The following is a 27,193-nucleotide window of genomic DNA, read 5'->3' as shown; positions in this document are numbered from 1 at the left end:
GCAAGCATCTAAGTTCTGGAAAAATCCACAGTTAGCATATGTTACTAGGCAATTTATATAATTTTCAGTTAGTAAAGTTTGGTGTGTGATAAGCTTATTAAATTATAAGTGCCTAGTTTCTGGCTTTTACTTAAAGGTAATTGAAATTAAGATAAAAATTATGTTAGTGTTGCTTAACACTGTAGGTATTAAATAGGTAACTCGAATCAAATCAATTATTTTACATTCATTCAAATATCTCCCATTTGGGACTTTTGTTTTAAATTCACAATGAACTTCTCACTTAAACACAAGTGTTTCCTAGTATGAGTTTAATTTCAAATTTACCAAAGAATTATTTTTTATAATAATTAATTTTTCCATTGATTTCTGGCATAAACTTTGGAGATAAGACATAGAATGAGTGACAATAATGGTGACAAGAACAAAAATTGATTACCGTTTGCAGATTCTATCTGTACTAGTGAGTTTGCTCAGTCTAACACTGCCAAGTATAAATAACATGTGATTAGCTTTTCCCTCACCTTGTAATATAATCAATCATGCATATTGAAACCTCAAGATAATACATCTATGTGCTATCATAAAATAAAGCCTTTGTCCATTAATTAAGCTGGTGTTTCATTCTTTAGAAGGTTAATTTTACTATGCAAATAGTCATTAAATAATTTTGATTAAACTTCCCCTTTAAGTGTTTGTTTTTCTTCAGTTAGTCTAGCTTTTTGTTTATCAAGCAGTGATAAGCACTCCTTTTTGAGTAAAGACATTTTAAGTGTTTCTATTACTAAGGTGTTAGGTGAATGCTAGGAACAATAAGAGTGTCATGTTGAGGAATTAATAGCAATTTCCCTTCCCTAACTTCTTTCCTACACTCAGGTATTTATAAACTCCTGCTGCCTTCTGAAGCTCTTAAATGTTCTCATAATCTTCACATCCACTTAAATAGTTTTTAGCATTAACATATTTATATATTAATATGTGTCCCATTCTTTGGACATATTTCGTTCAAAAAGCACTTTGATGTGTCCAGTAGGAGACATAAGAATAAGAAGCTACTGTTGTCTTCTCGACACACATATTCTAGTAAGAAGAGGGACATATTCAGAGCAACCAAATAGCAAAATTAAGACAAATAGTAATAGTTTGAGATAAATATAAAATAAATAACAGAGCTTAGTTCTATTGCTTAAATTAATCGATTACTGTATATACTCAAGAACCAGTATTTTCTTAATATGAATTTAGAATAGTGGAGAACTTAAGACTTCCAGGGTCAGTCAAGATGTCTAGAGATGAGAAAACAAAGTTTGGAGTATTTAGGGTACTGTAGTTCCTGGGACATTGCCGGATCATAGAGCCTAAAGTGAAGAACGAAGTAGGATGTGAGGCTACAGACAGACAGCAGGAAATAAATGCAAAACCAGTTAGAGACCCACTGGCATGGTAGAGGGGATCTTGACTTAACACTTGAAAGACGGGTGGCATATGGATAAATAAAGGGAAGTAGTGGCAACCAGAATCTGGGCTAGTTTCTATCATTGGTCTATGAAACTTGTATACTGAAAGAAACTGATTTTATGTTTAAGCACTTGGTAACTGAGGCCCTGTGTTTGAAGCCCAAAGAATTACATGGCTGAAGACTTGTACTTACATACTAGCTGGCCCTCGTGTTACTTACATTTGCCCTCCACTACTAACAAAAATGCTCTACTCCCATCCTACTGGCCCATGAAAGGCTTCCAGGACTCAATTATTAATTTCTATCTGTGCCTTGTAGTGCAGTAATTTCTATCTGTAACCTTTGTCTAAAATATCTTTAATTCCTTATTTATCCAGTTTGTCCACATCCAATCACCGTTCGGGGCCAGCTCAATCTCAAATTTTTTTCTACCTTCTCACATAAGGCTGTTCTACTACAATATCTCTCTCCTCTAGACTGCAATCATATTTATTTTACGCACATGTTTTGTATAATGACGTGAGACAACATGTAATTAACTTTTTATGTCTATGTGCCTTGTACATTCAATTTTCTTGTAACCTTTCCTAACCGAATGTTTTCAAACAACTGAGAGAAAAAGAAGTAATGTAGGCACAACCAGAAAATGTACGTAATCAACAAAAGTGCCAGCAATAAACTTCTCTTTTCCTTGCCACCACCGACTGTGTGAATCATGACTTTTCTCTATTCCTTTGCTGGTATCAGACCTGTTCAAAGCATGATGATTGAAGCAGATGGTTCCATTACGCTTATAAATAGATGTTAAAATTGAACATTTTTATTAGGTTCTGCTTTAACAGGATATACAGTATATACAAACACAATCTCCTGCAGAAGCTTTATATCTGTTGCAACAGAATAATGTAACATGTTAGCTCAGCCACACAGAGTCTGCAGTCTTTGGCTGCCCTTTGCAACATACCAAAGGTGTCTTGTTTCTTCCACAAACTTGAATTACTTATGGAAAAATATTATGACACAATTGGCAGGCTTCTTCCTACTGACACAGCTTTGCTGGTTGGGCTGTTTGCTAACAGAACTATCAACCCTGCCTTAAAAGAAGCACTTACAGGGAACGTAGGAATGAGGGTATAAGATTTCTGCCAGTGTCATTTCTTTAAGAACCGTCATATATTTATGGGGTGACCTGGCAACCATACTACTGTATAGGGAAATTAAATACAACAATCACAGTTGATCATTCATTGAGAGGACTTCGGAAGCAACGTTCTTAACCCTGGAAAAAAGAGAATGCTTGGGGTCATTTGGCTGCAGATTTTCTGGCTACATGAATGGGATATTAAACCCTAGAAGTCCAGGGAAGAGACAAACACTGGCTACGCTGGGTCAGAGAGCTGACTTCATGGTGTTTTGTTCCTTAAAGGGTGGAGGACTAGATCTTCAGGGAAGTATGCTTTTCTAGGAGGAGCTCCAGAGGTCACTCCTCCACCCTGCCTTTTTAATCCCTAAGGATCACTCATCTGACAATTTTTTGATTTAAAGATGCTGCTCTGGTCTCAACACCAGATGTAAGAAACCACATTATAGAAACATGCCTCAAGTACTGACTACTCCCTTTTTTCAGAGAGTTTGCTCCAGATGTGTGTCACTAATCCCTGGCTTATTCTGCAGTGCTTCAGAACAAGAAAAAATGCTTATTCTTGAGAGCTAAAAAATAGTAATAAGTGGGACTGTTAGCACAATTTTCTAATTTAGCATCGATTTGTTTTGTTTTACTAAAAAGGGTTTATCTATTCCTACATTTTATGTAGAATATTTGCTACTTGACATGAATGGTTTTCTTACTGTGATTCTTAGAGTCCAACAAACTTGTTAAGGTACCCTTTTTAAGTTGCCATGTGGGTGAAGAGCCTGATGAAGGGCGGGGCCAAAGGTCGCTTTTCTCAGGAAAAAAAAAGTCCCTGATTTGTAGCATTTGCCAGTTTCCATGGTGTAAATATTCTCTCCATGGATGATTTCAAGGTAACGCCATGATATCTGTAATTGAACTGGGTACAGGTTGCCTTCGGCACACACTGTAGGAGGCTCTGATTCAATCAGCATGGTTCTCTTTTATCTGCTTAATTTCTTTACCTGAGGGGTTTCTCTTTTTAGGGGTGGTGGGAATGAAATTTTGTTGAGTTTACAAATCAATTGCTCCTGTATTAATCCCACGCATATGTTGTTCAAAAGAATCATCAATAAAAGCATATGTGATTATAACCACCTCTTAATTTTCCATATTAAAATGAAGATATGACTAGGTCAACATCAAATACCAACTCATTCCAAAAACTATGATTTATCCTTGAATATGTCATCAGTGAGTCATTTGGAAATGCATAAATACAGTGAATGAAATAATAAGAGCCTCTGATATTCACATGGAATTTGAAAATTGCTCAACCTCCCCTTCTGCTTCCTTTTCTCTTATGTAATCCCTGCTTCTTATCCAATACTCTCCTATCTGAGTTATCCTACGATAGCTATCTCTGCTGATTTTTTTCCTTGTGTTATACAAAATAAGTAAATGATTTGCTTATCTTCTTTTGAGCTGTGAACAGCAAAGAGAGAGAATTTAAAAGGATATTACAAAATCTATGTCAGGACTTTGTTGTCAATCATGATTAATTATGACTTTTTAAAATTTAATGTTCTCCTGAATAAGTAGCAATTCTCATAATTTTGCAAGGTTAATTAAAGATCAAATGTTCTATATAAAGTACATATGAATATTTAATCTTTGAGCTTCCTAGCCAGGAAACCAAACTCAAGCCCTTTTAATTTTAAATAAATAGTTTTTTTAAAGGCTTAGTAAACTATTTTTTCCTACATTTTTAAAATTGACAGCAATGTAATTTAAGATGATGAGAAAAGAAAAATACAGTGCAAATAAACTCTAATAACTTACAATTAAAAAGAGTCAACAATAAGTAAAAACTTATGTGGTATGAGTAAAAAGAAAAAAGAACACTTTGTTTCAAAACTTAAATGTTAATAGCTATCTTTTGATTTTTTCATAAAATTATTCTTTATTTATGTTCACCCATTTTATAATTATAACCTTATTCTATGAAATTCAGATATAAGATTTTATTTCTCTTTATTGTCAATTATTTACCATACACTCGAAATCTGTATACTGTCTGACATTTCACATAGACAGAAACTAATCAATATTCTAGAAGGCATCATTATTATAGGCCAAATGAAAAACAAATAGTAGGACCGTTATCATTAAAGTACTAGAAAAATTCCGATTCCAATATGCCAGTGTACCGTCTGTATCTTCATCTGGGAAAGTTAGTTTACAATGTCTCCTTTAGTACTACTGATGTTGAATGATATGGGTATATCTACATGCTTTAAAAACAGTAGTTCTAGTTTAGGTGATTTCTAATTAGAAAGCTGCATATAGTTAAACAGTTCTAATTTTTATATTACCTTATAGTTTATAAATATTTTATTTGAATAACATCACTTTTGTTGAAATTATACTCACACATACCAAATTTTCTTTCTTTGAGAAACAAATAACATAATTTTTAACCAAATATATTCCTAGAAATTGAAATATCTCCATATGAAGTTATCTCAAAATTAATTCTCACATGGTTACTCCTTCATTAAAATAGATGAGATTCCTTAATATAGAGAAATGTTGTTTAAGGTAATCAGCATTCAAATTCTTAGGCTGCCATTGAGAAGTTAACACTTTCAAAGCTATGGTTTCTATGCCAATAAAATTAGGAAAATATCTCTGCCTCGTCTAACTTACGTAGCTGTTTTGGAATCTAAATGAGATTTTTGTTTCCAATAGCACTTAGAAAAAATACAGAGAGCATTCTATAATTTATGTGACATATCAGTAAAATCCTAAATCTAGGAATCCATGAACTGAAAAATTATAATAAGCACACCAGTTGGTCTATGCTTGTATTTACCAAATGTCAATATAATATTCATTTCTTGTTAAAAAACTTTTTTAAAGCATGATAACAAAGAAATTTTCCTGCATACTTACAGTTCCAGGGCGAGGATATGGAATTCTACCCTGATAGGAAATCAGTTGATGATTGGGTCCCTCTTTGTGAGCAAAAGGTCCATTAAACACAGTCTGTATATCAGATAGATGATACACACACACTGCTGATCCTTTGAAAACTGAGCTATGAAAGAAAACAGAAAAAGTCTATTTTTAATTTTTTAAATTTAAATATAATTTAAATTTACAATCTAAAAAATAGATGATGTTTAAAAGTTGGTATAATTAATTATGGTTAAATGTTATGGTACACATGTGTAAAGTGGAAAAAGTTCTACTGTGGTAAAACAAGGCTTGATATATAAAGTATTAAAATATTCAATACAGCAATGGAGGTAGTGGACAATAATAAGTTACAGAAAAGTTCTTCTGAATGTTTTTGAAAAATAGGACAAGTCGAAAAAGTTTCTAACTAGTTTATCTTAGCAACAACAAAAAAGCGTTTTGATATTTTATTTATAGATGTGAATTTGAATTTTAAATCACTATGAATACAACCTATCATAATTTAACTCAGAGAAATAAATCCCTTTAATAACAGAACAGCATATATTTTTGTAGCATGATTATTTTAATGTGAAAGTGTTCTCACATGGTATTCTGAATATTAGTTGGAGGAGTCTAAGTTGCCACTGTTTATGTACTTTCCATCTTATTCACAAAAAGAAAAATGGGGATTCAAAAATGATTAATTATCTTCAGACAATAAGATCTCAAAATTTGTTTGAATCCTTACTAAAAGTATTTCCATTGTCACTACAGCAGATTGTCTTAAATCAACATTTCTCTCATTTACATATTAATCTCAAGTTAGATACCTAATGGAAAAAGTTTTGCATTTCCATGGAAATAAATAAGATATATTACTAGTCATTACCATTAACAGTCAAAAAATAATTTTGAATTTTCTGATATTAAAATTATTGGTGTCGAGAAAAAGAGAAACCAGAGAAATAGTTTTATTGAGGTCAACGTTTTCTTAAAAAACTTGTTATTTTTTCTTTGTTCAATTCTTTGTGAGTTAAATCAAGACTACTTCTTTGTTAGAACAAGAGTAAAAAACATCCTTAAAGACATCTTTTTAGATATGCTTGGCAAATGTAAATATGATTTAAAATCAATATCTCTGTAATCTTCTTTTAGTTTGAATAGCTCATTGTAGTTTACAATTCTAGCATGTTTTTCCCAGTTAGTAAAGGATGCTAAACTTTTAGATTTTTGTTTGGTAGTTGATGAATGGGCCCATTACATTCTGCATTGGCCAAGTCACAGCGGAAGTATTATGCTGAATTCTAAGTAATATTTCTAATATAAAATTAATAAACATAAATATGTACAGGAAAGGGTGAGAATACTATGAATTATCTTTAAACATATGCTAATTAAGTTTGAGCATCCCAGAGAAACTAGAAAACACTAAACCTATTTTCAAATATATGAAATACTGTCATCTAGACCATGGAAACTGTTTCAGTATTTTGTTAGTTTCTAAATAGCCATCACTTTAGATTGTTTCAGAGGAAAAAATATTTTGATGGAAGTGCCTAACTTTTTCCAGTTTTACTGAGGCATAACTGGTATACAAATAAACTATACATAATTAATTAACATATACAATTTGGTAAGTTTGGACATATGTATACACTTGTGTTACCATCACCACAATCCAGGGAATAACCATATCTATCACCTCCAAAAACAGCAACAAAAAAAATGCCAAAAGTTTTTGTTGATCATGAGTGCTCAAATAGTTTTCCTAAACCATAATATTTAATATACTTTATTCCCATATTATAATTCATATTTTTGTTTCTTAGAGAAAAATAGCATGTAATCATTACAAATACTCGGTACAAAACTATTTTGAAAGCATTAGCTCAACACAAATATATTTTGGTGTCAGCCGAAAGTAAATAAAACAGGAGGGCTATATTCCCAATAATACATAAAATTCAAAGTAGAAGAAAAGAAGGCTATTATAATAATTATTACTCAATACATTTTATCATATAATTCATAAAGTATAATTGATTAATAATTACCTTGATGTTGTAAAAATGCCATACACTAGTGTTGTCCTTGGATTATCAGTTTCCAGCAGAAACACATCCTCTATAAAAGGAAAACATTATTCTTTTAAAGTTTCCAAATATTAACCATATTGTTTTAAAAAATTACCCCAAGTATATAATTTCAACTAGGAAAAGTACTTCTCAAATAGATAATTGCTGTATCATCATAATTTGGATGACAGGAACACAGCAAAGTAAATCAAATAAAATATTACACAGACACTAATGGAATTTATGAAGACTTTGTATCCCTATGGAAAGCATGCTAATAAAATAATATTAAGTAGAAAAACACAATGCTATATAATATGGACTAGAACTACGTAAACCTTAAAACTATAATTCAGAATACAAGAAAAAGATTAACAGTGAGTATCTCAGAGTAGCAAACTATAGACATTTTTGTGGTTGCTTCCATATTTCTGGATTTTCTAAATATCCTTTAACAATGATATATTACCTTTTTAAATTTTAAAAATATTACAAATCTGGATTTCTTTTTGACCTAAGGTTAGATCATGGAACATGGTAGAAAACTTTTTCCCAGTGACTTTTTAAATATAAAATAAGACATTTTTTTTTTATGGTCAAAATTGATAGTGATATTTTTTACTTAATGAATAGTTCCTCTAACAAGATGTTTAAAGTATATTAAGGCAAAGACAAAGTAAAGCACAGTAATAAATAACAGAACATGAAAGTAGATTTCTGGTTGAAAATCTCAACTAATGATCAATTGCTATGTTTATAAGAAATGTCTGGATTTGGTGACAATCTTGAAAATATAATCCCTGCTAAGAAATACAAAGAAATATGTATTCACTTTAAATTAACAGTGAATTTAAATGACCTTTTAAGCAATAAATTAATAACCACTATCCTTTCCATATGTGAATAAAGGTTGACAATATCTAGTTCTCCCTAAAGAACAAGCAAGACTGACCTATAAACATACTTGCAAACAATATGGGGGATATAATGAGTGATTAGGCTATATCACAAAATGATATTAGAATTTTTTTCTAGAAAAGCTTATACCAAAAATTGTGCTCCCATGATCAACATAATGGCATTTGAGAAGAACAACTGTCTATTTCAGATACTGTTAGAACCACTAAATTTTTTTTCTTATTGTAATATAATTTTATTGTTTGCCTCAAAATCTTGAGAATAATCATTATTTACCATTTTAATAGGTTAATTCAAAAGAAATGGCACTTAGTAAATACGATGTGTAGCAGGTTATTATAATTAAAGAGAACTATTCCTTTAGAGAATGGAATCAGTTTGTTAGTCCTTATTTGACCTGTAAAGTATAAGACTCCTCATGTCATGCTGAGAATATTTGGTTTCAGGGTCACCAAGCAGAACTAAGACAGAAGCACAAGTCTCCAAATTTCTACTCTGATACTTTTCCACCCAAACTCTCTACTCTGTCACTTAGCTGCAATAGTAAAATTATATAGCTAAATTCTCATGCAATCTGATCTCAGATCAGAATATTAGACATTCAAATATACATGAAATACATATTCATTTATAAAAGCCCAAACCTATTACCTCTATATCAACTATACAAGTACTCCCCCAACACACACACATTCATATATCATGATTACTTCAATGAACTCAATGTTTCAGAAGTGTAATCAGGTGCAAAATAGATTTAAAAGATTATTATGAGCAGTATCTACATCATTCATTCAAATTGGCACATTATTTATGCTAAAATATCTAGAGAAAATACATTCTTTTCTGAGAGCTTACTGAAATATATAAGCCTTACAAGTTCCGTTTCAAAAACATTTTTCAATCTGATATCTATGTACCTAATTCATCAAAGTGTGTTTCTGGGCCATCTTCATCTGTTACAGAGCACACCAGTCTCGCTTTTAAGAAAGTGGTCCACTTGTTGACAAGGCTACGCAGTCCACCAGTGTCATTCTGAAACCATTTTGCAAACATAACTCAGATTGCTTAAATAAATATTGAAGTGCATTAAAAATTAAACTTGGACTCATTGCTTGCAGATGTTTTATATTCTGAAGAATGGAAATGTTAATCACATTTACACATCAATAGTCAAAGAAAAATATTTAATAGCTATAGTATTTTATACAATAGTTATACTATTATTCTGTTATAGTATGATATTGGCTAGAAATCAATTAATTTATTTGATAACTATATGCCCTAAATCCTTATAATTTTAACAATATATAATGGAAATATTTATAAAATGTTATAGAGAATGAAGAATTAATTTTCCTTTCTTGGTAACTCATCTTCAATATGAACATACATTATTGTATACAGTCTTGCAGATTCTACTGTGGTCAGGAGAGTAGATATATTTTTACATTATATAGTCCCCAATAGTTCTATTTTCCCTCCTTCATTTCTCTGTATTATCAATTAATTCTCAGTATTTCTAATCAGATACTTTATTATACATATTTATTCATATAGGACAGGGGAAATGGCATTTGGATTATTCACAACTAGTCTCTCTTGAGGACTTTATTTTTTCTCTGTGTCCAGAAAGCTTTTATTTCTTCGGCCGACTTTACTACCTTATTCCACGTGGTAGAGAAAGAAACAGCTGAGTGCCACCATCAATGGAATTTCGTAATATTTAAAGATAAACATTTTAAATGCTAAGCACTGCAAGAAATGTCTTTTCACAAAGGATGCTAGTCATAAATAAGTCAGGACAAGTCTCTAAAATGTTTAATGTGAGAGGACATCACAAACTTTCTTACATTGTTACTTATACTAACTGTTTATACACAAGAACATTCTGGCTACTGCTTAGCCAAAAATACAATTAGAATTGTAGTTTTTATTAAAGCATTTTTTAATTTTTACTACTTATAAGTTCTTTAATAATCTTAATAAATACCAATGTATTAAATAGATGTACAAAAATTAGTCAAACTGTTTATTTGTTTAAAACATAGCCAAAATATTTCCTTGAATTAAGATTTTTATTGAAATAGAGTATGCTTATCTCACATGACTGATGCTTTACCTGATGAATTAACATTATATTAAACGTCTCCTCTAGATACTTTATTTATTTGTAATAGCAGATAATAAAAACAGGAAGATAAACTATTAGCAAAAATATTTACATAAAGAATTGAATTTCTTAGTCTTTCTTCAATTAGAAAGTATTATACTTACAGGACATATCCTGGCAATCATGGAATGAATCTGTTTTGTGCTCCTGTTGTTGTCAGTCAGTTTTTCTTTGAAGAAGAAGTACACCTTAGCATCATTTGGATCAGTACCATCTGGGATGACATGTGCATCCACAAACATAGGTTCTGAAACAGAATATAAAGACTATCTATACTCATGACGAAAATCCATCTACTGTTCCTCCAAGTAGACCATGGGCACATGATTTCCCCATCTCTGATATAAAAGAACAATTCAGTGCTCACAGGCAAAATTTCTAAAAGCAGTAATTGTATTCACTCAACATACCACAGTTGGAATGTCTAGTACCACAAAGTATAGCTATAATATATATAATAGCTTAAACTATTTTTCTTTGTCTGAAATACATTCTAGAAGTTCAGCAAATGCAAAAATTCTTTGTGCATTGATGAGCTTTAAAAAATTGAAAAACTTTTCTACCAGTTATTTCCCATGGAATCTGATGGTTGATTTATTGAAAAAAAAAGTTTGTTTTTCAAAGTGTGGTTTTCAATCTAGTGCATATAAACTCAAAGTCTTTGAAGGAGAATGAGGAATTAGAAGTCCACGATCTGGAAAACATTTTTTTTTCTTAAAATACAGCATATGAAATGAACGGGAAACTTTTCAAGGAAAAAAAATGTAGTCATTTGAAGATATACGAGGTTTCCTTATTTCAAGAACAAAACAACTTTTAGATTACTCTATTTCCAGATGTACTGGGGCAATAATTTGAAGAAGTAAATGGACAATCAATGCTTTCTTGTGCTGGCCTATCAGCGAAATACGATGCTTAACTGTGGTGACTCATGCTTAACCCTGCAATGTTAAGTGAACTGCCAAATTCAGGATCAGCTGGAAATTTTCCCCAGGCTGACATGACAAAGATGTTAGTGGTTTCTTTCTCCTCTAAACAACAACTGATTGGAATTATACAGTAAAATCAAATGAGCATTTTTTTTGATGTGAATTATATATGATGCCAAGAATTAGAAACAGTTGAACAATAATCATAAAGTTATCATATGAATGATGTCAATTGAATACTAGACAAATTATTAAAAATAATATATATTAGTTTTATAATTTTAGAATCTAAGTATAAAACAAAAAGGAAGATCTCCTGAATATAACCTACTAATTATATTTAAATGCCACATTTTTAGGATAATTTTTAGATTTGGCATTATTAAAATATACAAGCAGATTAAATGAAGTAAAAAGCATATTTAATTGTAAGATGTTACAATTAAACAACTGGAAAAGATGCTTGGGTACTGGCATTATGATGAATGTCACTGTCTCTTCTATTTATTCATATTCATATGACAAATGTAGGATGGTTAATGGAATAAAGAATTGGAATATGGAGTATGGGCTATTTCAATTATTTATCTCAAATATTTTAAATCATAAAGTACAGAATTATCATTACTGATGTCATAACCTGATATTTTGATTTTTAAAAATTTTCCCTAGTTACATATAATATTTTCTTACCACTTAGCCATTTGGAATTGTGTTGATCAGTTCTGACTGCATTCCTCTTGGTTAAACTTCGAAAAATAGCAGCATCTGTCCCCATGAAATCTATATACATTCCAGAGAAAAGTTCTTCATCTGTGAAAAAGTAAGAAAATGTTAACAGAAATTTAAATGGTTTTTAAAGCTATTTTAAAATCCAAAGTGAATTTATTTATTAGTAGATCATCACATATTACAAAGTGTTTGTAATTATTAATTGGTTTCCACTGTCTACCAAATAAAAAAAATTTAGTAAATTTTAATCTTTTCTCATTATCGTCCATATGATTACTACTATATATTTCTATCAAATCCCCAAACAACTTTATTCTATACAAAGTTTCTCTGCCTATACTTAATTATACCAAATACAAATTTTTGTATAGAGTACATTAGAAATGTTGGATGTATAAAAGATAACAAAATAGCTTAATTAATTATTTTCTTTTAATAAATTATAAAAACAGTATAAAAGTCAGAAAACTTGGTTTCTAATTTTGGCAATCACTCATAAACTAGGAATTAGTACAAAGTTATTTAATAACCTGAGTCTCAATCTTCTCATCTATAAAATATGAGAAGTGGATTATGATCTCAAAAGTTCTTATCACATATTAAAATTTCTACAATCTTAGTGGATTGAACATAATAGTTTTTTGTTTAAATTATTATTATGACATGACATGGAGGCCACAATGAAATTGTCAAAAAATTAAAAGATTTAATCATTAACAGTATATATTTTAATCTTTAGTGCTGGAAGAGGTAATCAAAGTGTTACTTTTCAATTGTAACTCAGCCATAAAAAATAGAATATAGTGACAAGAAAGAAAATATATTTTATATCTAAAATAAATTATCATTATTAACAATCATATTGTTATCTGTATATATAGATAACATTAGATATTTAGTTTAGTTTTGAAGATCCATATTATTCTCTATCTAGTAAGGAGCAGCAAGCATTGAATTGGTAAGAAATAATGTGACCCTTGCGTATAAAACAGTAGCTAAACATCTACTTAAAAAGAAATTAGATTTATCAGGTCAGGCCCACTGACCTGCCACGCAGCTGTGTTCTTTGACTGATGTTCTAGGATTACTCCCCTGGCTACTTTCAGACTGTGGTCATTTTGGCAGGACTGGAAAACTGTGAAGCAGTCTGAGCTCACTGTTTAGTAATAAGCGAATGCCACTTGGCCCAGGGTATAATGGAGAATGGAATGTGTCTAATATGTGCTCCCAAGGCTATGAACTGGACCCCTACCACTTAGTGAGCTGGTAGGCATTTGGCTGCTCAGCTCTCCTTCCTAGTAGGGGTCTGAAGCCCATGAAAACAGATTATAGGGAGATAACAAAAGTGCACATGGAGCATTTTTGAGCAATTTAGCCTGTTTCAGATTCTGTGAACATGTGTGAGGCATATATACACATAGATTTGGCTGTTAAATTGCAATAACTTTGTAATTAATTATTCACATTTTTGTTATACCCAATTAACTGTAAAACTGTGGATTATAAATTCTTGCTGTTCCACAGGTTGATTGGCACAGCTATCAATTATCATATCTGTTTTGAAGAAAGAAAAGAAAAAAGATACGCAGAGGTTGGTGTATGGCAGAGAGGGCTAATTCTAATCCTACTGCATACTACCTTATTAGTTAGGTCCTAAACATTACACAAGCATGCACGTCTAATCGGCTTCCTTTCTTGTCTTAAATTCTCAGTAATTTTAATAGCAAGTTAGGAACTTTCTGTTTTATTTTGTATCAATAAGAAATATTTAATTAATGTCACTTTGAAAAAAAAATTTGAAAGTAAGGATTTTTTTTTTTTTATTCCAGAGTTTCTTTGCAGGGTTTTATGCAAACATAAACTCTTGCCTTTTAACTTTGATCCAAAAATATTTTGCTTTCCAATTGTAATCCCACTGACCAGAAAAACTTCATGAGATTGGTTCTTTAAAAGATAATATCTGACTTCTTTGTTGCCCTACAATAATGACTGAAAATAGCAAAAGAACACTGAACTTATACCATGGGTCAGATGTTACAACTATATCATGAAATTTGGAATTCTAATTCTAAGTTTTTCTTGGCATTTAATAGATATAAGTATTTTAACAAATTTGTATTATTTAGTGCATTGAAATTGAATGGAAATGATAAAGCACTATGATATGGTAAAGTGAGATGACCACACAAATTATTTGAGATAATTTCACAGGGATAATCAACTGGACAAAGAAAATGATAAATATAATCTTATAAAGCTTTCTGGTTTTTTTTTTATTTTCAGTTTTTAAGTTAAACAAATTGTTTAATGGCTTGGTTTTGATTACAAATTATAATTTTTTTTCAAATATTAAAAGGTAGCATAGGAATTTGAATTCCTGTGAATTCTCAGGTCCTTGAAAAACCAGGAGGGCCAATATCTAACTCCCATTTTGTAATCAAATCAAATTCTCTCAGGGTAAAACTATTAAAGGACTTTTGACAGTTTAGTAAGAAAATTTATGCTGACTTGTTCTAACTCTTTTTATTATAAACAATATTCAGTGAGACAAAACTTCAATATTGGGTATAGTAACAGATCTTTGAAGTTTTTTCATAGTATTTAATTTGAAATAAATGAAAACTATATATATTTAACTACTATTACACATATCATATGATTTCTAAAGATGAATAAAATTTTCTTCCTAATGGTAAAAAGATTTGCCAAAACATTGTTCTTATTAAGTGATATTCGGAAACTTACCTGAAAAGACCTTGCATCAGACATAATTGGATGGCTTTGTAGTTTCAAAGCCTTCTAACTTTTTGTCCTAATGATATGCTTTCACCTCCTCCCTGCCCAATTTGAATGACCATATGGAAGTAATTCACTGTATAACTTCCAAGGTATACCTGTCTTATGTTAATTTCCAGATATGAGAAAAAAAGATGAGATGCCTATTTAAATGATTCAAAGCAAACATTTTGAAAACAATTATTATTTTTTTTATTTGTTTTATTGTCAGAGGATACAATTTTACTAATGGGAACACATAAAGAAAGCAAAAAGGAAAAAGTACTGAACATTTAACATATTGAAATTCAAGGTTTGTCACCACAGTCAATTCATGATGACTCAGACACATGCTATAAGTGTCTTAACTAAATAAGAAAGCCTTTTAAATGAGTCATAGAAAGGCACTCAATGACTGAGGTTAAAAAGCAGATTGATTTGTCAATGTATGTATCAGCAAGCAAGTGGGATTGCCACTTAACTGATATTTTATGGAAAGTGAGAAAATAAAAAAGTAGCTTTATCACCACCTCCTTTGTAGTATACCAACACTTAGACAATTCACAGAGAATACACTTGGCTAAAAATGTACTTGATTTTCTTTAATTTGAAAGAAATATCATTTTTAATCATTTGTAAAAGATTAATAAAACATGAGAGTGCAGATATCTCTTCAACATACAGATTTCAATTCCTTTGTATATATATACTCAGAAGTGGAATTGCTGGATAATATAGTAATTCTATTTTTAGGTTTTTTTTTTTTTTTTGCAGAACATCCATAATATTTTTCAAAATGGTTGTACTAATTTATATTCCCACCAACAGTGTACAAGGGTTTTCCACACCCTCACTAACACTTGTCATCATTTGACTTTTTGATAGTAGCCATTCTAGTAAGTGTGAAGTGGTATTTCATTGTCTGCACTCTACGGTCATCTTAGCACATTCACAATAGCCAAGATATGGAAGCAACCTAAATTTCCATCAACAGATGAACGGATAAAGAAAATGTGATATGTATACACACAACGGAATGCTATATAGCATCTAAAAGGAAGGAAATTCTGTCATTCATGACAACATGAATGGAAACACAGGACGTTATACTAAGCGAAAAACTCTAGGCATGGAAAGACGAATACTGTATGATTTCACTTATATGTGGAATCTAAAAAGTTGACCTCACAGAAACAGAGAGAATTAACTGGTAGTTACCAGATGCTGGAGAGATGAGGAAAGGTAAGATGTTCCTTAAAGAGTACAAAGTTTCAGTTAGACTAGACGAATAAATTCTAGTGATCTATTTCACTGCACAGTGACCACAGTTAAAAACAATGAATTTTTCTTTCAAAATTGCTAAAACAATAGATTTTAACGTTTTCATCACAAAAAAATGGTAAGTTGATGAGGTGATGACCATGTTAATTATACTGATTGAATTTTCTATAATGTATACATAGATCAAAACATCACATCTTACCTTATAAATATGTACAATTATTTAATGAAAAATCACTAAAAATAATAATGAAATAAAGTCCAAAAATGTACTAAAACATGATTTTCCTCATGGGCGAACTTAATACTAGGAATACAATTACAGAAAACATTGAAAGCTACTTTATAATATATATAATTATATGTATACATATTTACACTTTTTAAAAAAATTCTTGGCTTGCTCTAGGAATGACAAAATTATCTTATATAGATGAGAAGATACATGCTCATCATTTAATCATACTCTTGGAAACGAGAAATTAAACTCTCGATTTCTCAACTGACATTGTTCTTCCTTTCATTTTACTCATATACTTTATCACACATGCAACCATCCAAAATGGGCATATCATATGTTAATTGTCTTTGTTATTTTAGATTTACTCCTACTTCTTTCATTTTCTACTTACTGATCATAACAGACACTGTGTTCACATTGGGGTTGAAAGAGCAGCGTCCTTTTCCAGATTCGCACTTGGAGTCAATCACAAAAACTTGGTCCTTTATTGCAGATAAAATTGAAAACGTAGTAATAATTACTTATTTAGAAAACCAATTGTTCTTTAGTAAAATGAAGCATCATTGAAATTAATATGCTTTCTACTTGGTTGTGTATGCCTTCCCAATTTACTATGTTAAGACTTACTTGACCTATAAGGAGAATCCATTTGTAATTATAATAACCTCAGCAGGGACAGGACTCATTCTATTACATTCCCTATCGAGCTGATCCAAGTTCTCCTCAAATCAACATAAGCAAAAATCACTTGAAAATCAAAGATATCGTTATAAATCCCAAATAGATGTGTTGAAATGAGCCAAAAGAAAAAAAAAAACCAAAAAAACAAAAACCTGTGCACAGAGAAACAATCTCTATAAAGACTACAATATTTTCATAATAATTAAGACTTTAAAAAAAATAAAATACCCTGTTACCACTTAGGTTTGTTATACAAAGCATTATACAAGATTCAACAAAGTAATGCATAACTTAGATTTAAAATATATCATTTTCTCGTGTATTTATTTAATAAAAATTTATTGAGCATCAACTATGTGCCAGACACTGACTAGACACTGGGGACAGTAAGCAAGATACACAACAATCTTTGTCCTCAAGTAATTTATAATCTAATGAGGAAGACAGAAAGTAAATAAGTAAAATATAGAGTATGTTAGATAGTGCTTGGGGCTTAGCAGAAAAAAATATGCATGGAAAGGGGATAGGAAAGGCTTGGGATTGGGGGCAACAGATTCAGTCTGAAATATGGGGGTCAGTTTAGCCTCACCGAGGGGAGACATTTTGTTGGTATATTTAAAAAAAATACATATATATATAATCACTATTTTTTTTGTTTTCCTCATGATTATAATTATTTGTTTAGTTTAGGCATTACATACTTGAAGACCCTTTGGAAAGCAGATATAGCTAGGAGTCAAGAGACCGAATTCAGATTTTATTTTTGTCACCCTTTAGATACATGGTCTTATATATATATATTTTCCAAAGGGAAAAATGATTCCTTTTTAAAGTTGTATCAGATGATAAAGGACCTTAATTATCAAGCTAAGGTTTTTTGAAAATTATTCTGAAATAAATGCGGACCCATTAATATTTTTGAGCGTGGAGATGAAAGGATCAAAACCCTGCTCTAAGAAGTAGGACCTTATCTTGAGTTTTGGAACACTGGGAATGGAATGTATAAAAACAGACACTGGATTCAGGAAAATAGGGTAGTTTTCTATTGCAAGAGTCTAGGAATTAGGGAATAATAATCTAACATGTCATGATCTCAGTGGTCATGGTAAGAGCTATAGAGATGGAAGAGAATTTGTATACTGACAATCAACAGAGCTTGGCAATCAATTAGAAATTGATTGTAGTTCAGAAAGATAAAGAAAGCAAAGATGATTCTGAACTTTTGCCACCTGGAACAAAATAAAACTATTTCATTTTTGTTATTTTGAGTTTGAAGTAGTGCAGGACATCCCCAAGGCAATACGGAATGATAGACCTTAAAAAGAATCACAGTCATCTGGCCTGATGAGGTCCTGCAGCGTGATCCTCATCCAGGAATTCATTCTAGAGGTAACTTATTCTCAGCTCATATTATTGCCAACTACTTTACAGGCAAAATGAAGCCCTTAAATAAGATATCTTCAACTTTTCACTACTCCACTAATGTATGATAGGAACTCTCTCTCTCTCTCTTACTTTGAGGTCAATCCTTCAACAAATGCTTTAAATTTTATGTTATAGGATCTTCTTAGGTACCATATACTTTCCATTATCCCTTTTGTTTCTTTGATATATACTTTCATCTTATTAACTGGATCCTTTACACCATCATTTAAACAACTCCTTCAGGTCCCATACATCACTCTTCTTAGGAATCACATTTCTCAAATAACTACATATATACTCATCACTGCTTTCTGACTTTTCATTTCCTTCTCAATTTACTTTAATTGGGCATCCAGCCTCAGTTATTCTATTGAAACACCTTTATAGTAAGATTTTTAATGACAGTCATGGTACACAATTCGGTGCTTAATTTTTGGACCTCATCCTACTTGGATTCTCAGTGGTATTCAAGATTTTCACCTCTTTTATGTTTTTAAATAACTGATTTTTAATCCCAAGAAACTACATACTCTTGTTTTTACCCCTTACTTCTCTGGCCGTTTAAGTCGCATTTATAAGTCGATTTTCCTCCATCTGGCCATTAAAGTTAGGAGATCCTCAAGTCTGAATCATCCTCTTTCTTCTGTTTTCACTCTATACTCCCTTGGCATGATTAAATCCACATTTTTCTTGGTCTTCATTTACTATTATAAAAAATGACTACATCTTTATATATTCAGCCTTCTGCTCAACTGCCTACTTGATATTACTAGTTGAATCCTTCAATGGCATCTCAGACTCAATAGACCAAATTTAGCTCATAATCTTTACCCCATGGTTTCTTCATTGTTTTTCATCTCAGTTCATGGCAACTATATAATTAATGAGGCTGAAAATAACAGTGTCAACATCTATATATATATATATATATATGTATATATTTTCCATGTCCAAATCCACCAACACCAGTTATAATATTTTGTACTTTGAGCCTGTCTCCATTGCCACCACCTGAGTACAATAATCTCTTTTTTGGCCTATTATGTTAACTATCTAACTGATCTCCCCACAACTCTTCCAATCCCTTCCAGCAACACCCCAGATCATTTATTACATAACACACGTGACAATACAATTCTGTTCATGCCATTTTCTGCAGAAGATTGTCTTAATTACTTCTCCTATGACATATGAGAAAGACCAATATCTTTAAAGTAGCCTACAAGTTGAATTGTGATTTTGTTTCTGCCTTTATTCTCATTAAATAAATAATATTTGTGGATTGACTCAATAATTGAAAATAATGGGACAAGAAAGAGAATAGGTAGTGAAAAAAAAATTTTTTAAAGGCATAGGAAAATGTCCCATGGTCATAGATGTCAATACAGGCATTGAAAAATAGAGGGTGAGACCAACAGAGTTTAATGTTATATCAATAGATTGGTCTAGGAGAAGGGGTCTGAAGGAAGGAGGCAATTTGGTCATTGAGGTATCTTGGTCACTAGTCAAACAGTTTTAGTTAATGTGTGGGAGTGAAAGTTAGATTAGAACAGTTTATTAAGGACACGGAGAAGAGGAGCATATAAGCTGGAAATTCCTAACGAGTCTGAGAAGCTTTGTAATGAAGTAAAAGAGATGACAAAGAGAAAAATTGAAAACAAAACAAAACAAAACAAAACTCACATAGTCAAGATAACAGTTTTTAGGAAAGGAAACAAAATCCTCTTTCTAAATAGAAAAAAAAAAAAGATAAATGCAGAGGAAGGAGAATAAAGACATGAAACAATGATGAAGCTTATTTATCAAAGAACTTTATTGTTATGGAAAAATGCATATTTTTTCTTCCAAAACAGGAGGAAAGCTACAAAAAGATGTTGAAACAGACTAGTTTGGTGACTAATTTGCTTCAAAAAGCATAGAGAATAATTGGGATGTCTGTGATATTCTTGGTCAGTAAAGGTATCTGCTTCATGAGGGGCAGGAGTTTAAATGGTATTTGCTTGTTGAAATAGATGCAATAGAAATGTGATAAAAATCAACCAGAGATAAGATGTGGTAATATTCCTGCAAAATAACCAAATATTTTTCCCCCCTTAGTTTAAAGCCATGATATACTCATGTTGCTTTATCTTTTTCTAGGAACAGAAGCCAGGGAGCAAAGACAATGGATAGAAGAGAAGAAACATGGCCAGGTCTTGATACAGCAAGGATTCTAGGCTCTTTAAAAGGGGACCGCTGAAATGCTCCAGGAAAGCTCTGAATCAGTCCCACAAAATATTAGATGAGTAATACGATATAATGAAAGTGTGTGATGCTCCAAATATGAAGTAGGCTTATAACATATTATCATAAAATGAATGAAGTTCTATGAAGACAGTGAGAGGAAAGGTTGTAGGTAATGTCTCATAAATAAAACTGAGTATTTAAAAGTGGTGCCAATCTAACCTGGTACACTTTCAAACTCGTTTCAAAAAGATGAAAAATGCCATATCTTAATATTAACAAAGGGTGTTACCAGTAAGTACTACCCTTGGTCATTACAAATACAATATTAGTGATAAAGAAGAAGGAAAATTCTTGGCCAGGTGCAGTGGCTCATGCCTGTAATCCTAGCTCTCTGGGAGGCCAAGGTGGGAGGATCACTTGAGGTCAGGAGTTCAAGAGACGCCTGAGCAAGAATAAGACCTCAACTCTACTAAAAATAAAAAAAATTAGTTGGATGTAGTGGTGTGTGCCTGTAGTCCCAGGTATTTGGGAGGCTGAGGCAGGAGGATCACTTGAGTTCAGGAGTTCAAGGTTGCAGTGAGCTATGATGATGCCACTGCACTCTAGGCTGGGCAACAGAGTGAGACCGTCTCAATCAATCAATCAATAAAGGAGAATTCTCTCAAAATAAAACTTTCTGCATCACATGGTCATTTTATGGTAGGCACTCTTATATACTAAACTAAATGAAAATAAATACATTAGATGTTTGATAAAACTGTGTAGTTCTGTGTTTATATCATTGTGTTACACTACAGATATATAAAATAAGGTTATGGTAAAACTCTTTGACTACAGCCACTATCAACAAAAACATATAAAGCTTAAAAATCATAACCAGTTCATGCCTAAATTGGTTCTTAAGACAGTCACATATTATTTAAGAGATTAAATTAATTAATGCAAATGCTTCCCCTTTGAAATATATCTTTTGAAGTGAGACTAAAGTAGTTCATATTAGCACAGTGATTAAAATTTATTCCATGCTGGTTTTCCAAAGGAGATTGTTTTTGGGGCAGACATTCCAATTAAGTGCATAGTGGGAAATCTGTACAAAGGAAAATAATTTTATTTGAAATCTGTGCGCTGAAAGCTGCTATGCTATTATTGGCCTGTACAGTGACTGCACAGACTTCAGGGGAGTGTCTGACAGATTGTAGACGTCTGAGGCAGTAGTTTATTTAATCAATTGATCACAGGCATGTGGTTCTAATGACAAGCTCAATGCAGCCTACTGTATTCTTCCAAGAAGCATAACCTTACTTTTCCTTTAAGAATTTTACTATTTCATAGCATCTTGAACTACCTTTGAAAAATGTCTCTATTTGGGGTCAAATTATAATTACTGTTATTTTTAAATGACTTTTAATTCATCTAAAATATATGTATAAATTACATATCTGAAAAAAAATTAATAATAAAGGACTATGGAGAGAATCACTGTTCAATTGCATTAGTACTAAAGTAGATTAATTCTTGTTGAAGAAATATAAACTATGTAAGTTTTATAAGTAGCAACATTAATTTTTTTCAAAATTCTAATCACTAAAATTGAATTAAGACATTATTTAAGAACTAGATTTTCTGGATTTAAATTGCATAATGAAACCAAATCAAGATAGTTTGAAAAATTCATTTGTTAGTTATGTTTAGAAAAACATGTTTGACTAAAAGAATGAGGAAAAATTCTTTTGGTTGAATACATAGTTTCCTTAGTCCACATTTATGGATGGAGATAACAAACACAGTCTTAAATATTAATATCACAAGTAAAGTTCAACCAGCTAATGCATTTGACTATACATTAGCTATATATTTGACTAATATTTAGCAAACACAATATCACAATATACCACATCATTTTAACTAATGTAAGAACAAGGCTAGAATAGTCTAATGTAGGGCAATGTTGGTCTACAATGAAAGTGTAATTTATTAATTATATAAAGTTATTTTCAGTAATGACACTTGGCATACTGCTTTATACATCATGCAGGTAAATATCTCATAAAAATGTACTGAATTTGAAAGATAAATAAGAAATTACCTAAAATATATTTGAGAAGGTAAGTTTATACTACAATATTTCTATAATTTGGAGCAAATAGTAATAGTACTTTACATTCAATGTAATTATGAAATTAGAACATTTTTCTTTCTTGTATCTTTTATAGCTTTTCCATTAAAATATATACTAAAAATAGTATGCACTAAATATATATACTAAAAATATATGCACTAAAATGATACTTAGTTGCCCTCAACTAAAATATATTTATATATATAAAACATACATAAATGCATAATAAATATATACATATATTTTTTAGTTGAGGGAAAAAGGTTATACTTTAAGTAATTTGGCAGACAGGAACAAAATGTAATATACTTTATACTTAAAGGGCATGAAAATATTGTATGAATAGTGATGATAGTCCCAAGTTTTTACTCTAAAATACAGTTTCAAAAATCTTCGACACTAACATAAAAACTAAGAATGTTAAATTGTTACACTTACCTCTGATCTCCTCCCTCTGTTCAAATAAGTACAAACTGGGCTGAAAGCACCACTCCCACAGACATACAAATGAGTGCGGTTGAAAGTCTGAATTACACGGACGAAGTTCCCACAGCCATGCTAAAAGAATCAGTAAATATGCAGTTAATAACTCAATGACGTTTATTGCTATTTCTACTAGCTATGTTAATTTGAGATTTTGTATGACAGGTAACAATGAGGTGACATAAATTTTGATGTAGTATTCCATATCTTTGAGAAACTATGTGTGCACATCATAAAGGTAATTTGAGAATGAATACTTGTCTAACTTATGGAAGTACCAAATAAAATATTAAGATTTTGTGCCACTGAAGAAAAAGTATGACTCAGGAATAGTCACTAAATTATTACAGAAACAGTTACTCAATAAATATTTACCTATTATACACCAGGTTATACTCTATTCTTCTGGATATCCTCAGTGAAAAAAACAGAGAAAAATCTCTACCCTTGTAGAGGTCAATTAAACAATATATATCCTGCTTTTGCTATTGCTGTTTAAATCTTTACTAATTCTAATGCTTCATTTGAAAATACTTCTAAATGTATATATGTCAATATAAATGTTATCTAGTGATACTATATATTTTCCTTTCTGCTATATTGTTTATTATTGTTAAGAGATATATTTGGGGCAATAATAAAAGAACAACATAGTTTATTCCATTGATTTATTTCAGGAGTAAGGTAGCTCACCTCAGATAATAAGTAAAATGATCTGCCTCTCTCATATTTAAATATTTTTTATATTGTATAAGTTTTTATATTTTGAAACTTTTATAAACTTTTATAAACATACTCTTTACCTGAGAAAGTTTAGAAATTGTGACATACAAGTTTTTCTTACTACATATATATATATATATGCATATATGTGTATGTGTGTGTTTTGAATGTAATTGTGCTTATACAAATTCCATATATCATGACAAACACCACTGGCTTGAACAACTGGCAAATAAAACTAACCTTAAACAAAATGCCAGCACAACTATTGTTTATAACGAAAAATGATATAATTATTTTTTTTGTTCTTGATCCCCTAAAATATTCCTTTCTTTTTCCTCAGAACCTCCTTTCTCACCCGGTCCCAGTTTAACTAAAAGCAAGTCTGTCATTTATTCACATGATGAAACAAAAAATAATTGTTGTAATTTTACGTTGACTGTGACCTTGCAGGAGTGTATAAACATGGTCAGTACCAAATGCAGATCTGTGTGACGGAATTAATCACTGAATGTTCCACATTTGCTAGGCTCACTATCCTTTTCTGATTATAAATTAATCAAGCCTAAGATTGAATTCTTTTCCTGTCACAAATTCATTTTTCTCTCAAAGAAAGTTATTAAAATGATTTTATAATTAGAGACAGAGCATTTCCATGAGAGTCTATAAAGAAATATATCAAAAGTTGGTCATTTTTCCCTGGGTGGTCAGATAACATATATTGCTTTTTTTTTCCTCTTCTAGGTACCATGTATGTTCCTATTTTTTTATAACCCACATCTATTAGTTATATTATTGGAAACTAAAATAAAACAAACTGTGCTAAAATACAAGTTAAATTTAAAGTAAATATTATTTTATATCTTTCCATCACTTTCTTCTTTTATATTCATTATTACTTGCCAGCAAATATATGCTTCTTTCCATACATAGTAATTTTATACAGATGTTTCTGTGACATATTTTATCAAATAATCAATCTCTAACTCTACTGTCAAAGAAATTAATCCTCCTAGACCAGACTATACACTTTATTTTTAGTTTAAGACATTAAGGATTTTTGTTAAATATACAGTGCCCTTGTATCTTGACACCTGTTTATAGAGTACCTGGAAATTGATTACATAACTACAGATGATAACATGTTTCTGGAGAAAAAGCATAGATGAAATATGGTGTGTATATAATAAGTCTATGTTAAAGGAATCTGTGAGCAATGAGACCTATGCTTATTTTTTTGACATTCAAGTTTAGTCATTCTGGAATTTAGGAATTCTGTATATAATATTTTCCCAGAAGACTTGAATTCAATCCCATTCTATTAATAATAAGTTGTATGAATCTCATCTTGGCTTTTGTAGACAGTCAATTTACTTTCATGAATTACAGGTATTGGCAAAAAGAAAGAAGTCAATAGTGTCTCTTTTATATTTCAAATACTAATTATACTCATTTAATGTATATGTTTATATCTATTTATATATCTGTCTACATATTATGGCCAATATTTATTGAGAATTTATTATGTGCTAAACATTGAAAGAATCATTTTATACATTTTATTTTTTTTAATCTCCTAGAAGGTTTGATTTTCACTTTTGCAGCTAACATCTACTTAACATTTAGTACATGCTACTTAGGTGCTTTACATGTCTTAAGTCAATTTTTTCAATTCCTCAGCCCATTTTTATAAAAATAAAGCTTAGAACTTTTTGAATTAACTTGCCCAAGGTCATCTAGGCAGAAAAGCAGATTTGCAAACACATTGAATCCTGAGCTTTTAGCTCGCTACTTTATAATTTATCATTGGGTGAAGAATCCATGGTTGTTTTTGTAACAGTTAATATTTATAAAACTTTTTACAGTTTTTATAACGTTTACTAATATTTATAGACATCTTAACCCTTTCATGTGGATTGCCTTAATTCTCACAAGGCTTAATTTATTAGTATTCCATTTTAGTGATGAGGAAATTGAGTCCCAGAGAGGTTCTAGGTTTAAAAAGTAACTGAGCTGGGACTTGAACCATGGCCTCTGTCCACCAAGCAACTTTTCTATAGGATTTTGATTAGCAATGAACTGTTTCCCACACTGCCTCATACTCAGTGTGCTCCCCAGCCCTCCACACACACACGAACACAAAAGGAAAAACAAATCAGTTGAGTTTATTATTGGAAATCATTATCTAGGTCCATTCCACTTCCATTGTACTGCCTTTGTTTCTTGTCCACGTTATTTCTGACCTAGACCATTGCAATGGTATCAATTCCCCCTTGCAAATATTTACCAAGCTCATTCTAGGCAAGGCACTGAATGTGGTGCTAGCAGCACTCGAATGAATAGACTCAATTCCTGCTTACAACCTGAAAGAAGGCTGTAATATATCAGGTGTGATAGATGCTTCAATAGGGCTATATTTTATAAAATGTGCCGTAAAGAATAATTAATGCTGAATTGGGTGTGAAGGTTTGAGAGGAGGTATTACTTAATCTGGGTCTTGCAGAATAATCTAGAGATTCTGACAGGCAAAAACATAAGGATAGAACTTTTCAATAACAAAACAACATAAACTAAACACAGACGCATCAGAGTGCAGGATTTACTTGGGGAATAGTGCTTGGAGGGGAGGATTACTGTGTGATGGAACTACAGAGGCACTTAGAGTTGGTATGTCATCTTGCCACAGTCTTCAGAAGGGCAGTAGAGAGTTCTGCAGAGAGGACAGAGTAGATTTCAAGGATGCAGATCTCAGAGTCAGACAACATGGGTTGAAACCTTGGCTTCATCTTTTACTAGCTGTTAAAACTTAAGCCAAATTACTTAGCTTCTCTGTGCTTCAATCTTTGTAATTGTAAATTTATGATGATAATATTTGTTG

At 31.2% G+C, this 27,193-nt stretch overlaps 1 protein-coding gene across 1 annotated transcript in view; it reads right to left on the bottom strand.

Annotated features, from left to right (window-relative positions):
- The window catches only part of SEMA3C (semaphorin 3C), a 154,863-nt gene that overhangs the window by 48,067 nt on the left and 79,603 nt on the right, over positions 1 to 27,193 (bottom strand). Inside the window, exons 4-10 of the mRNA XM_069461916.1 lie at positions 23,548 to 23,667; positions 17,050 to 17,140; positions 12,323 to 12,442; positions 10,805 to 10,947; positions 9,448 to 9,562; positions 7,589 to 7,658; positions 5,526 to 5,670 (exon numbers count right to left, since the gene is read on the bottom strand). Coding sequence (XP_069318017.1) covers positions 5,526 to 5,670; positions 7,589 to 7,658; positions 9,448 to 9,562; positions 10,805 to 10,947; positions 12,323 to 12,442; positions 17,050 to 17,140; positions 23,548 to 23,667 — 804 coding nt within the window. The remainder of the gene's footprint in view (positions 1 to 5,525; positions 5,671 to 7,588; positions 7,659 to 9,447; positions 9,563 to 10,804; positions 10,948 to 12,322; positions 12,443 to 17,049; positions 17,141 to 23,547; positions 23,668 to 27,193) is intronic.

This window comes from Eulemur rufifrons, chromosome 29 (genome assembly GCF_041146395.1).
Source record: "Eulemur rufifrons isolate Redbay chromosome 29, OSU_ERuf_1, whole genome shotgun sequence".
NCBI classification, from domain to species: domain Eukaryota; kingdom Metazoa; phylum Chordata; class Mammalia; order Primates; family Lemuridae; genus Eulemur; species Eulemur rufifrons.
The sequence above is the reverse complement of the archived record's forward strand: the minus strand, read 5'-3'. Positions and strand labels throughout refer to the sequence as shown.